Source organism: Drosophila gunungcola, chromosome 3R, assembly GCF_025200985.1.
Source record: "Drosophila gunungcola strain Sukarami chromosome 3R, Dgunungcola_SK_2, whole genome shotgun sequence".
Lineage (NCBI taxonomy): Eukaryota > Metazoa > Arthropoda > Insecta > Diptera > Drosophilidae > Drosophila > Drosophila gunungcola.
In genome coordinates, this window is record NC_069139.1 from 12,694,599 (window position 1) to 12,703,347 (window position 8,749).

Below are 8,749 nucleotides of genomic sequence, written 5' to 3' on the forward strand. Positions count from 1 at the left end.
CTTAAATTTAGAAGTGTTGGTTTACGTCAAAAACTGAAATTATCTAAGAAAACGTGTTGCAAACGAAACGGATAATGAGCTAATCATTAAATCCCTCAATCTACATAGTGTTAGGTGTCAGGTGTGGGCGTCTATTCACTCAGGTTTCAATTATTCGATTTGCATATGCATGTAACCGGCAATTATTGGCTGGCGTTAATGGCCTATAAAAGCGAATAGTTAGTCGCAAGCTCATCCATTAATTAGCTGACCCCCAAACCGAATTGTAATGAGATTAATCTTATTTGCTAGTAGTCTGTGGATAGCTCTTGCCCTGGGACAGCTACGTAAGCTAAAGGATATTCTTTGGTTAACCGAAATCATTTGTAAATCGTTTAGCACCTGAGATTGAAAGATGTGTGGCTGGCGATTCAATTTGCATAGCGAAAACCGTGACCAGTATCTTGCGATTGTATCCCAAGGGTCTGCCCTCCATTGGATTGGATGCACTCGATTCGATTGGATTCGATAATGTGATCGTTAGCCGTATAGAACCAGATGGGCCAGCAACGTTGGATCTCAGATTCCACAATTTAACCGTAAGGGGATTCGCGGACTCTACAGTGGCGGAGGCAAAGGGATTCGATGGGGAACTGCCGCGAGTTCTGGAGATTAGTGGCTGGATTCCATTGCTGAAACTGGATGGGTATTACGAGATGCATGGCAGTCTGCTGACGATGCCCATTCAGGGGAAGGGCCAGGCACAGGTGGAGATCAAGGAATGCCGCTTTCGCTGCAAGGTGAGGGCAGTGGAGCAACTTCGTGGAGATGGCAAACGATATGCCGACATAGCCAAGGTCAAGTGCTTGCTGGAGGTACAGGGGTAAGATTACGCTTTGTACTGATTTGTATTTGATTAAGAATTTCTTCCTCATCAGTATGCATCTGAATTTTGAAAATCTTTTCAATAACCCCGAATTGAGCGATGCCATGAACAGTGTGGCCAACACCAAGTGGCTGGATATTTGGCATACCCTTCGCAAGGGTATCACATCGGCAGTGGATCAACTGGTCGAATCGCTTCTAAAGCGAGTGGCTAACCAGTTGCCATATGACAATTTCTATAGAGATTAGAAGTTTAAAAAAATCGTTTTTTTTGTATTTCTTTTGTTTTTCAGTTTTTTACAAATTAGATATAATTTAAAAATTTTATTTGGTTCAATTGTTTTGTATTTTCATTTTTAAAAGACTTTTTCAAAATCTTTTTGTTTGTAAGCTAAACAAATTTTTAATTATTTAAATATCATCAGAAGTAAGCATGAAATAGTTCTCTTATATGTTTAAAAGCCGAATAATATAAATAAACCCCGGTGTTTCTCGCCCAAGCCGATCTTTTAATTCATAGTTATTTAACTATGGAAAAGGACTGTGAGTTATAAGCAGAAAAAAGCTTCTTAAACCAGTTTCAGTTTTAAACTTAATAAAGTAGTCGTTTAGCTTTAAGTGCTTTTCAGTGGAAATAATGCAATTAGTTAGCTATGTCTCGCAGCTAATCAACTGCGTAAGATTTTTAACGTTACTAAGCTTTAAACGGAAAAACTGTATCATTATATTTCGAACAGCTTCTGATATAGAAAAGTGTCGCCGCCAGGGCCATAAATGTCTTTTGTGGGCATCAATATGGTGATCCGGCGACACGGAAAACCAGGACTGCCTGAGATAAATGTGTTACCACCGGATGCTTTTAAAATAGCATCTTTAAAATAGCAATCAAAATCTACCCTTTTGGCACAACTGGATTGTGAGTTACCAATAGTCTACGGTTTCGAGAACGTTACTAAGGCTCTGGGATTCGACCGAGATCCTAGGCACTCACAGGTAGAGATACCTTTATCCCAGTTTCCCTCGAAAGTAAAAACGACGGACTGGGCCAAATTATGTTTAAATTCTTCTTACCGCGGACGACAACGTATATGCAAAACTATAGAGCTTAGTCTTACTGTTGATTTAGATCGGTAATATGTGATTATTCTGTAGAATGTAGTTTATGCAGATTTTTATTTCCAAAAGTAATCAAAGATGTCGAAAAACTGAACGATATTTTTGCTTCAGTGCCCTATTATGAACTGTTTAAAAGCTAATACCCTTTGTCTGATTTTTTTTTATAAACTTACGTAAATATTCTGTTTAACACCACTTATTATCATTCAGGTGTGGTGAAAGCACAAATACTAGAAGCTTTTCAGCCTAGCTCTCATTTTAAGGAGAGAGAACGATCGTGCAAAGTTAATATAAAGCAGTAAATTATTTTGTTGCAACACTGATAAAAACAATGAAATTTATTTATGATACCTAGATGTGTAAAACCAATTATATATAAATTCAATTTTTTGGCAAACACTTAAATGTATGTTAACCTATGGAAGAAGAAATATTTTATACAGTACAGACTACTTCAGATGTAGATGTTTTTCTCAGTGAGTATATAGACAACACGTTATGATAATGGCAGTTGCTTAGATTTCCTCATGAATGTTCCGTTCTAACAAATCTGTTTTGATCACGGAGTAGTTGCCATCAGCTATGCAAGTGCATCGGACTATTGAGAGCTTAGCGTAATCTGTGGAGGATTCATTTTCATACCGCTGTGAGATGCGTTACTTGGCCTATCTGCTTATTAGCCTTCAGCTATACGTTGGACTGCAGTGTCAGACCTTGCGTGGGTGTTTTATGGCGAATATCCTTGTAAGAACCAGAAAACTGACTTAACCTATTCCACAGCTGCCGAGATAAAGAAATGCCACTACGGCGATGGCAAGTGCCTGGTGGAATCGACCAATGCTCTGCTGAGGAACTACCCAAAGGGCATTCCCGAGGTCAGTCTGAAGCCCTTTAATGTGGTGCCCGTGCGGGACTGGCTGCTGGTCAACGACTCCCAGGTGGGTGGGGCCTGGTACTTCTTCGAGCTACTCAACCAGATCAACTACGGCTTCGAGAACACCACCATCACGGAGATCCTGGGCTTCGACCGGGACCCCACCTCCTCCAAGATAGAAATTCACGGAAAGATTCCCCGACTGGTCTACAAGGGCGACTATCTGGCCAAAGGTCGGATGCTTTGGTTCGTGGATATAAACTCACACGGAACCTCCGAGTCAGATTTTCTCAATTTCCGGTTCGGTCTTACGTTAAAAGTGCGCATCGAGTACAGGAACAATAAGCGATATCTGAAGATCTATCAACTGGTCCCGAATATAAGGCTTGACCGGTGAGTTTAATATGTTTTTTCCTAACAAAAACTTCATCTAAACTTTTAATTTATATATATTTTTTTAAAACTTTAATCATTCTATTTAGAATATCATTAGTACAGATATATAAATTATTGATGCTTAAGAACTATTATCAGTTTTCATGATACATTTACTATGCTCTGTCAAAAGGTGGATTATGTGGCTGGACAACTTCTTTCCGGATAACTACGATCTGACCATAGCAATTAACAATCTGTTTAATCGCAACTGGGTGGAGTTCTGGAACGAACTGGAGCCGGGTATCCTGCCCCTGTTTGAAACCGTCTTTCTTGGCATGATCGAGGATCTATTTGAAAAAGTACCTTACGATGATCTGTTCCTAGCTGATGAAGACTCAAAGTAGTCTTAAGCTTGGCAGCATTTACTTAAACATTATTGGTAGTAAAATTGTATAAATCTCTATAGATGTTTTGTTTAAATTATCCTTAGCTCACTTAACAAATGTGATAGCATACACCCCACAGATAATCAGTTTGAAAAAATACACCTCTTTGTAGAATAAGAATATATGATATGAAAACTAGTTTTGGTTTGTGCACATTCCTACCAGGTTTGTTGGCCTTAAAAACTGAGAGTGAAATATGAGAGTCATACTGGTTGCAAATCGTAAGTTTAATTGCGATTCGACTGTTGATGCCAACACACGCTTACACTTTGAGCTTTCCATCTACCAAGGCAAAATGTGGGCTTGTTTCATAACGATCCTAGGCCTGCTGCAACTGGTTGCCATTCGGAGATGTGAAGCACTGGGTGAGCCATCAATGCAGATCAAAAACAAAACTGAACTGGTCGATTTCTCCCAGACGTAACCAAGTACATTAAGAGATGCCACTACGGAGAATCCAAATGTATCATTCAGAGTATGAACCAAGTCATAAAAAGTTATCCAAAGGGCATCCCCGTTTTGGGCTTGAAACCCATCGAAATTGTCGACATAAAGGACTTTAAAATTTGGAAAGACGTGGACATTGGCGCCGTGTGGTTCAAATTCCGGATGTATGACCAGCAGAACTACGGATTTGAAAACACAACTATTACCGAATTCAAAGGCTTTGGCAGGGATCCCACTTCGTCCTTGGTGGAGATTCATGGCGAGATTCCCCGACTCGTGCACAAAGGAAAGTACGTAGTCAACGGGAAGATTTTGTTTATAGAGACGAATTCCATGGGCGAATCGGTGTCTGATTTTCAGAACTTTAAGTTCTTTCTCAAGCTTAAAGTCCTCATTGAGTATCGGAACAATAAGAGATATCTGAGGGTGCACCAGCTAGAGCCACGGCTTAAATTGGATCGGTAATATTATACGGGAAACCCATATTATCTTTGATAACAATTTGTGTTCTTCAGTTGGATTATCGGGCTGGACGACTTCTACGTTGAAAACTCCGACTTAACTATAGCCGTTAATGAAGTTATCAATAAGAATTGGGTGGAGTTCTGGAAAGAACTGGAGCCGTCGATTTTGGAAGTTTTTCAAAGTGTTTTTACTAATCTTATTGAAGATGTATTCCAAAAGGTACCATATGACGATCTTTTCATCGAAAATTAGTAGCTTATAAAGTTAAAATAAGGCCATATCAATTTAATTGATTTTATTATTTTTTTAAGCAAGTTCCTATTAAATAAAAAGTTTAAAAAATCCTACTATTATTATCCTCCTATTATTAAATTTTAAAAAAATCCTACAATTGAATGGTAATTGTTTTATAGAGGGTTATCATCTTATAAACGAATGGCACATAAAGTAGATTCTACATTCATTGATGATTTACAAATAGCTCGAGTTGAAAATGCAATAAGACAAGTAAAGCTTGCAACCGGTTTAATATAAATGAAGGCGCATAATTACTTACCAGTTGTTTTCCACCATACGATTTCAAATGACAACCGACGGCTGAAGGCACTAGAAGTGCACCTAGTCAACTAGTTACGCAAACTAGATGGGAATGCGTGATATATTATTCATTGTGCTGAGCCTGCAACTCGTCGGATTGTTGCAGAGCCAGATGATACGTAGGTAACAAAGTCCAGGCTCCGGATGCCCATGCTCACAAAATAATATTTCGATTATTATACGCATTCCCAGCCAAGGAAATTAAAAAGTGCCGCTTTGGAGAATCTCAGTGCATCGTGGACTCGATGAATGTGTTAATAAAGAAGTTTCCAAGAGGAATACCGGCGCTGGGACTAAAACCCATCGATGTGGTGGACATCAGGAACTCAAAGTTCTGGAACGACGAGAAGGTAGGCGCCTTCTGGCTGCAGTTTGATCTGTTCGATCAGGTGAACTATGGCTTCGAGAACACGACGATCACCAAGGTTAATGGTTTCGACGAGAATCCCACCTCCAGCCTGATCGAAATACACGGCCGGATACCCAGTCTCATCCACAAGGGCAACTACCTTTCCCAAGGAAGAGTGTGGATTGTGGAGCTGAATTCCACGGGAGAATCCTTTTCTGACTTTCAGAACTTTCGCTTTGTTCTCAAGCTGAAGGTGATCATGGAGTATCGGAATAACAAGCGCTATCTAAAGATCTACAAGCTAACTCCCTTTGTGAACATGGATCGGTAAGTTGTGCTCCTCTAAAGTCCGACCACATCTAAACGGATATTGTTTTTCAGATGGGTTTTTTGGCTGGACAACTTTTTCGAATCGAACACGGATATGTCGATAGCCATTAACCATGTATTCAATCAGCACTGGGTGGAATTCTGGAACGAGCTGGAACCCAAAAATCTAAAAATATTCGCCAGTGTTTTTCGCGATATATTCGAGGACGTCTTTGAAAAGGTCTCCTATGATGATATGTTCTTACCAATTGCTAAGGAATCTCAAGTAAATGTTTGAAATCTTTGTAGGCTAATGCATTACATATTTATCGGAGTCATAGAAGGACAAAGATTAATATGGCTCGCAAACCGGTTGTACCAATTGATTTGCATTAAATATGTTATTGTTGATAGTTGAAAAGCTTCGCTTAGAGCAGGTTCTAAGTATTTGAGTTGAATTTATTGTAGCGTGACCGAAGCGTATTTTGTTTTATAGTCAGTTAAATTACGCCACTGCAATGAACAAGTTGTACTCGCTGGTTTGGGTGTGTTGCTGTATCCCAGTTTTAATCTCGGGAGCAGCCTTACGTGCGTAGGTTTTTAATATTAAGTTGATTTGCTTTTTACTAGGCCAATTAATTCCAGCTGAAGACGTTGAAAAGTGCCACTACGGAGACTCAACCTGTATGATTAGGTCTATCAATGCATTGATTAAGCGCTATCCCAAGGGCATTTCGGATATTGGACTACCGCCGCTGGACACCTACTACTTTCCTAACTCTTCCATTCTGGAATCGCCGCATAGCGGGCCCATCTGGATTGACTTTCGAGTGCGGGACAATATGTTCAAGGGTTTCAATAACGCGACCATAACCCAAGTAGAGGGATTTCTACGTGAGCCCAACCAGAAGCAAATTGTGCTGTCAGCTCGCCTGCCACGAATCCTCCAAGAGGCCACCTACGACATGGAGGGCAGGTTCCTCCTCTTCGCCTTCAACACCACCGGCCGCCTGTCGTCCGACTTCCAAAACATCCGCATCACCCTGACCATCAAGACGTTGGTGGAGTACAGAAATGGCAAACGCTATCTGAAGATTTACAGTCTAAAGCCCACCTTGGACTTGGATCGGTGAGTGGATGGCGCCCAGACAGGATTCCCAATCCCAGACTCCCAGACTCCCAGACTCCCAGAGTAACCCATTCAATTTGTAGCTGGATCATCTGGTTAGATGGCCTGTATAAGGAAAACATGGACGTGTCAATTTTCATGAACAAGCTAATCAACGACAACTGGTTGGAGATCTGGAATGAGCTGCAGCCCGGCTTAATCCAATTATTCACCAAAGCGTTTACTGTCCTTTTGAACAAGGTCTTTGAAAACGTTGCCTACGACGACATGTTTCTCTCTGATTTTGACATACGATTGGGGCAGTAGCATTACATTATGATTATAACAAAACAAGAAAGGAAGCTTATTTCGGCAAACCGAAGGTTATTTACCCTTGCAGCTGTTACAAAAATAAAATATTTCCAAGAACTACTATATTTCGATTTTTAAAAGTTATTAAATTTTTCAGCAAATTAAAAACGTATTTCTAAATTATTTATCTATTTTTATATCTCGAAGTAAATTCTTGTATATCTATAAAAATAATTATTTGCAAGGGTATAAAACAGGTTATCAGCCGAGACAAACTGAAACTAAACTAAGATATTAGAATTTATTTGAAGAATTTTGGTAGTCGATTTGTTTTACAGTTTCGGTTCGATGCAAAGCTTGCTCAGGTACCAGACAATAAATTTGCATTTAATTAGATTTTCCCTTGCCGAGGTTGTGGAACTCCCCGTCGTCCTGCAGTTCATCGTAGAAGATGTGATCGTTGTAGGACTCATCGCGATGGTACATATGCTGGTGACCCTTGGAACGGCTGCCGCGCTTAAACTTTCGATGATCGGCGGCCAGTTTGAGGAGCTTCTGGCGTTTGTGGGGGCGTCCCAGGTACTGCAGCGGACTGACCACCTCTTCCCCCGCCACTTTTGGGACAGCCCGATCGGAAGCATTGATGACTGGATACCTGGGATCCTTGTGCTGGCGTTTGCGACGCTTGAGGCTGCGTCTCCTGGCCGGCGGTCCCAGTGGGCGCAACACTATCCGGAATGGCACCATGTGGAAGCGCTTCTTGGGCTGTGGCTTCTTCTTTTTCCACAGTCCCCTGTACTGGTCCACCACGCTGCAGGTTTGCATGTCCTGCGGCTTGGGTATGCCCTCATCCAGCTTTGGGGGACACTGCAGCACATAGTAGAGATCCTTGACCTGGCCACCCCCAAAATTGGTGACCTCCTGGGAATGTGAGTCGAAAATCGTATTCTGATCCGTACCCGTATCCGAGGCGTGGGAGTGAAGTAGCTGGGCTGCCGGCACCTTGTAGTAGGCAAACATATTGCGCTCCACCACGATGGCAAGGCTCAGCTGCTGAATTAGACCCAGTAACAATGCCAACTGCCACATGGTTGCCAATCAACTGGTTGTGGCCAACGACTCTGGATTCGGTTTATAAGCTTATTGATTTTCAGGCATGGCTGGCTGCTTGCATAAATGTGGTGCGGTTTTGGTTTTGGGGCCTGGAGTTCAGTGAACCAACACCCAAAGCACGAGACACATTCCACGACCTAGGCCTTCTCCAATCTCTGCTGGAAATAGAAAAACTTTTACAGTCGGAAGTCATGCAATTATCTGTTGCTTTTCGGCCTTGGTTATGCACCGTGTTGCTGGCTTGGCAACAAGTGTCTTGATTTGTTCACGGCCACGTGTTGATGGCGCCTGCGCTTTGAGTTTCCATAAAAAGGGGTGAGAGATTATAGCAAGTGCGAATGATTAACGTGGACTCGGTTACCTGAGGAATT

The 8,749-nt window shown here is 41.4% G+C and overlaps 6 protein-coding genes across 11 annotated transcripts; 5 read left to right on the top strand and 1 right to left on the bottom strand.

Moving 5' to 3' along the window:
• The first annotated feature begins 57 nt into the window (after window positions 1–57).
• On the top strand, window positions 58–1,270 carry LOC128251842 (uncharacterized). Of its 2 annotated transcripts, none has more exons than XM_052979047.1 (3): window positions 58–326; window positions 379–854; window positions 918–1,073. In XM_052979047.1, exons 1-3 carry the CDS (start codon window positions 269–271, stop codon window positions 933–935), a joined length of 552 nt encoding a protein of 183 aa, XP_052835007.1. In that variant the 5' UTR covers window positions 58–268; the 3' UTR covers window positions 936–1,073. The 2 variants fall into 2 exon arrangements, with proteins under 2 accessions (XP_052835007.1, XP_052835006.1); XM_052979046.1 differs by having other exon boundaries at window positions 78–326; window positions 379–862; window positions 918–1,270.
• A 314-nt stretch (window positions 1,271–1,584) lies between these two features.
• LOC128251840 (protein takeout) lies at window positions 1,585–3,816 on the top strand. 3 transcript variants are annotated; one of them, XM_052979045.1, is made up of 4 exons: window positions 1,585–1,857; window positions 2,551–2,698; window positions 2,761–3,247; window positions 3,337–3,473. In XM_052979045.1, exons 2-4 carry the CDS (start codon window positions 2,632–2,634, stop codon window positions 3,395–3,397), a joined length of 615 nt encoding a protein of 204 aa, XP_052835005.1. In that variant the 5' UTR covers window positions 1,585–1,857; window positions 2,551–2,631; the 3' UTR covers window positions 3,398–3,473. The 3 variants fall into 3 exon arrangements, with proteins under 3 accessions (XP_052835005.1, XP_052835003.1, XP_052835004.1); XM_052979043.1 differs by having other exon boundaries at window positions 1,589–1,857; window positions 3,423–3,816; XM_052979044.1 differs by lacking the exon at window positions 1,585–1,857 and adding an exon at window positions 2,310–2,456 and having other exon boundaries at window positions 3,423–3,816.
• Window positions 3,817–3,874: 58 nt separating this feature from the next.
• On the top strand, window positions 3,875–4,899 carry LOC128251837 (circadian clock-controlled protein daywake-like). The gene is made up of 3 exons (XM_052979038.1): window positions 3,875–4,043; window positions 4,097–4,586; window positions 4,641–4,899. The coding sequence occupies exons 1-3, from the start codon at window positions 3,875–3,877 to the stop codon at window positions 4,840–4,842; spliced, it is 861 nt and encodes a 286-aa protein (XP_052834998.1). The 3' UTR covers window positions 4,843–4,899.
• Window positions 4,900–5,164: 265 nt separating this feature from the next.
• On the top strand, window positions 5,165–6,266 carry LOC128251838 (circadian clock-controlled protein daywake-like). 2 transcript variants are annotated; one of them, XM_052979039.1, is made up of 3 exons: window positions 5,165–5,306; window positions 5,380–5,863; window positions 5,918–6,266. In XM_052979039.1, exons 1-3 carry the CDS (start codon window positions 5,234–5,236, stop codon window positions 6,141–6,143), a joined length of 783 nt encoding a protein of 260 aa, XP_052834999.1. In that variant the 5' UTR covers window positions 5,165–5,233; the 3' UTR covers window positions 6,144–6,266. The 2 variants fall into 2 exon arrangements, with proteins under 2 accessions (XP_052834999.1, XP_052835000.1); XM_052979040.1 differs by having other exon boundaries at window positions 5,174–5,310.
• Window positions 6,267–6,330: 64 nt separating this feature from the next.
• LOC128251839 (protein takeout) lies at window positions 6,331–7,425 on the top strand. Of its 2 annotated transcripts, none has more exons than XM_052979041.1 (3): window positions 6,331–6,433; window positions 6,491–6,974; window positions 7,058–7,425. In XM_052979041.1, exons 1-3 carry the CDS (start codon window positions 6,364–6,366, stop codon window positions 7,278–7,280), a joined length of 777 nt encoding a protein of 258 aa, XP_052835001.1. In that variant the 5' UTR covers window positions 6,331–6,363; the 3' UTR covers window positions 7,281–7,425. The 2 variants fall into 2 exon arrangements, with proteins under 2 accessions (XP_052835001.1, XP_052835002.1); XM_052979042.1 differs by having other exon boundaries at window positions 6,359–6,437; window positions 7,058–7,424.
• Window positions 7,426–7,592: 167 nt separating this feature from the next.
• Window positions 7,593–8,516, bottom strand: LOC128265594 (uncharacterized). Its single transcript, XM_053001714.1, has one exon. It carries the CDS (start codon window positions 8,352–8,354, stop codon window positions 7,653–7,655), a length of 702 nt encoding a protein of 233 aa, XP_052857674.1. The 5' UTR covers window positions 8,355–8,516; the 3' UTR covers window positions 7,593–7,652.
• Window positions 8,517–8,749: the final 233 nt, after the last annotated feature.

Excerpts from the sequence above, each read along its gene's own strand:
- LOC128251842 (XM_052979046.1), top strand. The coding sequence starts at position 269 with ATGAGATTAATCTTATTTGCTAGTAGTCTGTGGATAGCTCTTGCCCTG. Across the intron at positions 327-378 it reads TCTTGCCCTGGGACAGCTAC|CACCTGAGATTGAAAGATGT; the intron begins GTAAGCTAAAGG and ends TAAATCGTTTAG. Across the intron at positions 863-917 it reads TGCTTGCTGGAGGTACAGGG|TATGCATCTGAATTTTGAAA; the intron begins GTAAGATTACGC and ends CTTCCTCATCAG.
- LOC128251840 (XM_052979043.1), top strand. The coding sequence starts at position 2,632 with ATGCGTTACTTGGCCTATCTGCTTATTAGCCTTCAGCTATACGTTGGA. Across the intron at positions 2,699-2,760 it reads ACTGCAGTGTCAGACCTTGC|CTGCCGAGATAAAGAAATGC; the intron begins GTGGGTGTTTTA and ends CCTATTCCACAG. Across the intron at positions 3,248-3,422 it reads CCGAATATAAGGCTTGACCG|GTGGATTATGTGGCTGGACA; the intron begins GTGAGTTTAATA and ends CTCTGTCAAAAG.
- LOC128251837 (XM_052979038.1), top strand. The coding sequence starts at position 3,875 with ATGAGAGTCATACTGGTTGCAAATCGTAAGTTTAATTGCGATTCGACT. Across the intron at positions 4,044-4,096 it reads TCGGAGATGTGAAGCACTGG|ACGTAACCAAGTACATTAAG; the intron begins GTGAGCCATCAA and ends GATTTCTCCCAG. Across the intron at positions 4,587-4,640 it reads CCACGGCTTAAATTGGATCG|TTGGATTATCGGGCTGGACG; the intron begins GTAATATTATAC and ends TGTGTTCTTCAG.
- LOC128251838 (XM_052979039.1), top strand. The coding sequence starts at position 5,234 with ATGGGAATGCGTGATATATTATTCATTGTGCTGAGCCTGCAACTCGTC. Across the intron at positions 5,307-5,379 it reads GTTGCAGAGCCAGATGATAC|CCAAGGAAATTAAAAAGTGC; the intron begins GTAGGTAACAAA and ends ACGCATTCCCAG. Across the intron at positions 5,864-5,917 it reads CCCTTTGTGAACATGGATCG|ATGGGTTTTTTGGCTGGACA; the intron begins GTAAGTTGTGCT and ends ATTGTTTTTCAG.
- LOC128251839 (XM_052979041.1), top strand. The coding sequence starts at position 6,364 with ATGAACAAGTTGTACTCGCTGGTTTGGGTGTGTTGCTGTATCCCAGTT. Across the intron at positions 6,434-6,490 it reads AATCTCGGGAGCAGCCTTAC|CTGAAGACGTTGAAAAGTGC; the intron begins GTGCGTAGGTTT and ends AATTAATTCCAG. Across the intron at positions 6,975-7,057 it reads CCCACCTTGGACTTGGATCG|CTGGATCATCTGGTTAGATG; the intron begins GTGAGTGGATGG and ends TTCAATTTGTAG.
- LOC128265594 (XM_053001714.1), bottom strand. The coding sequence starts at position 8,354 with ATGTGGCAGTTGGCATTGTTACTGGGTCTAATTCAGCAGCTGAGCCTT.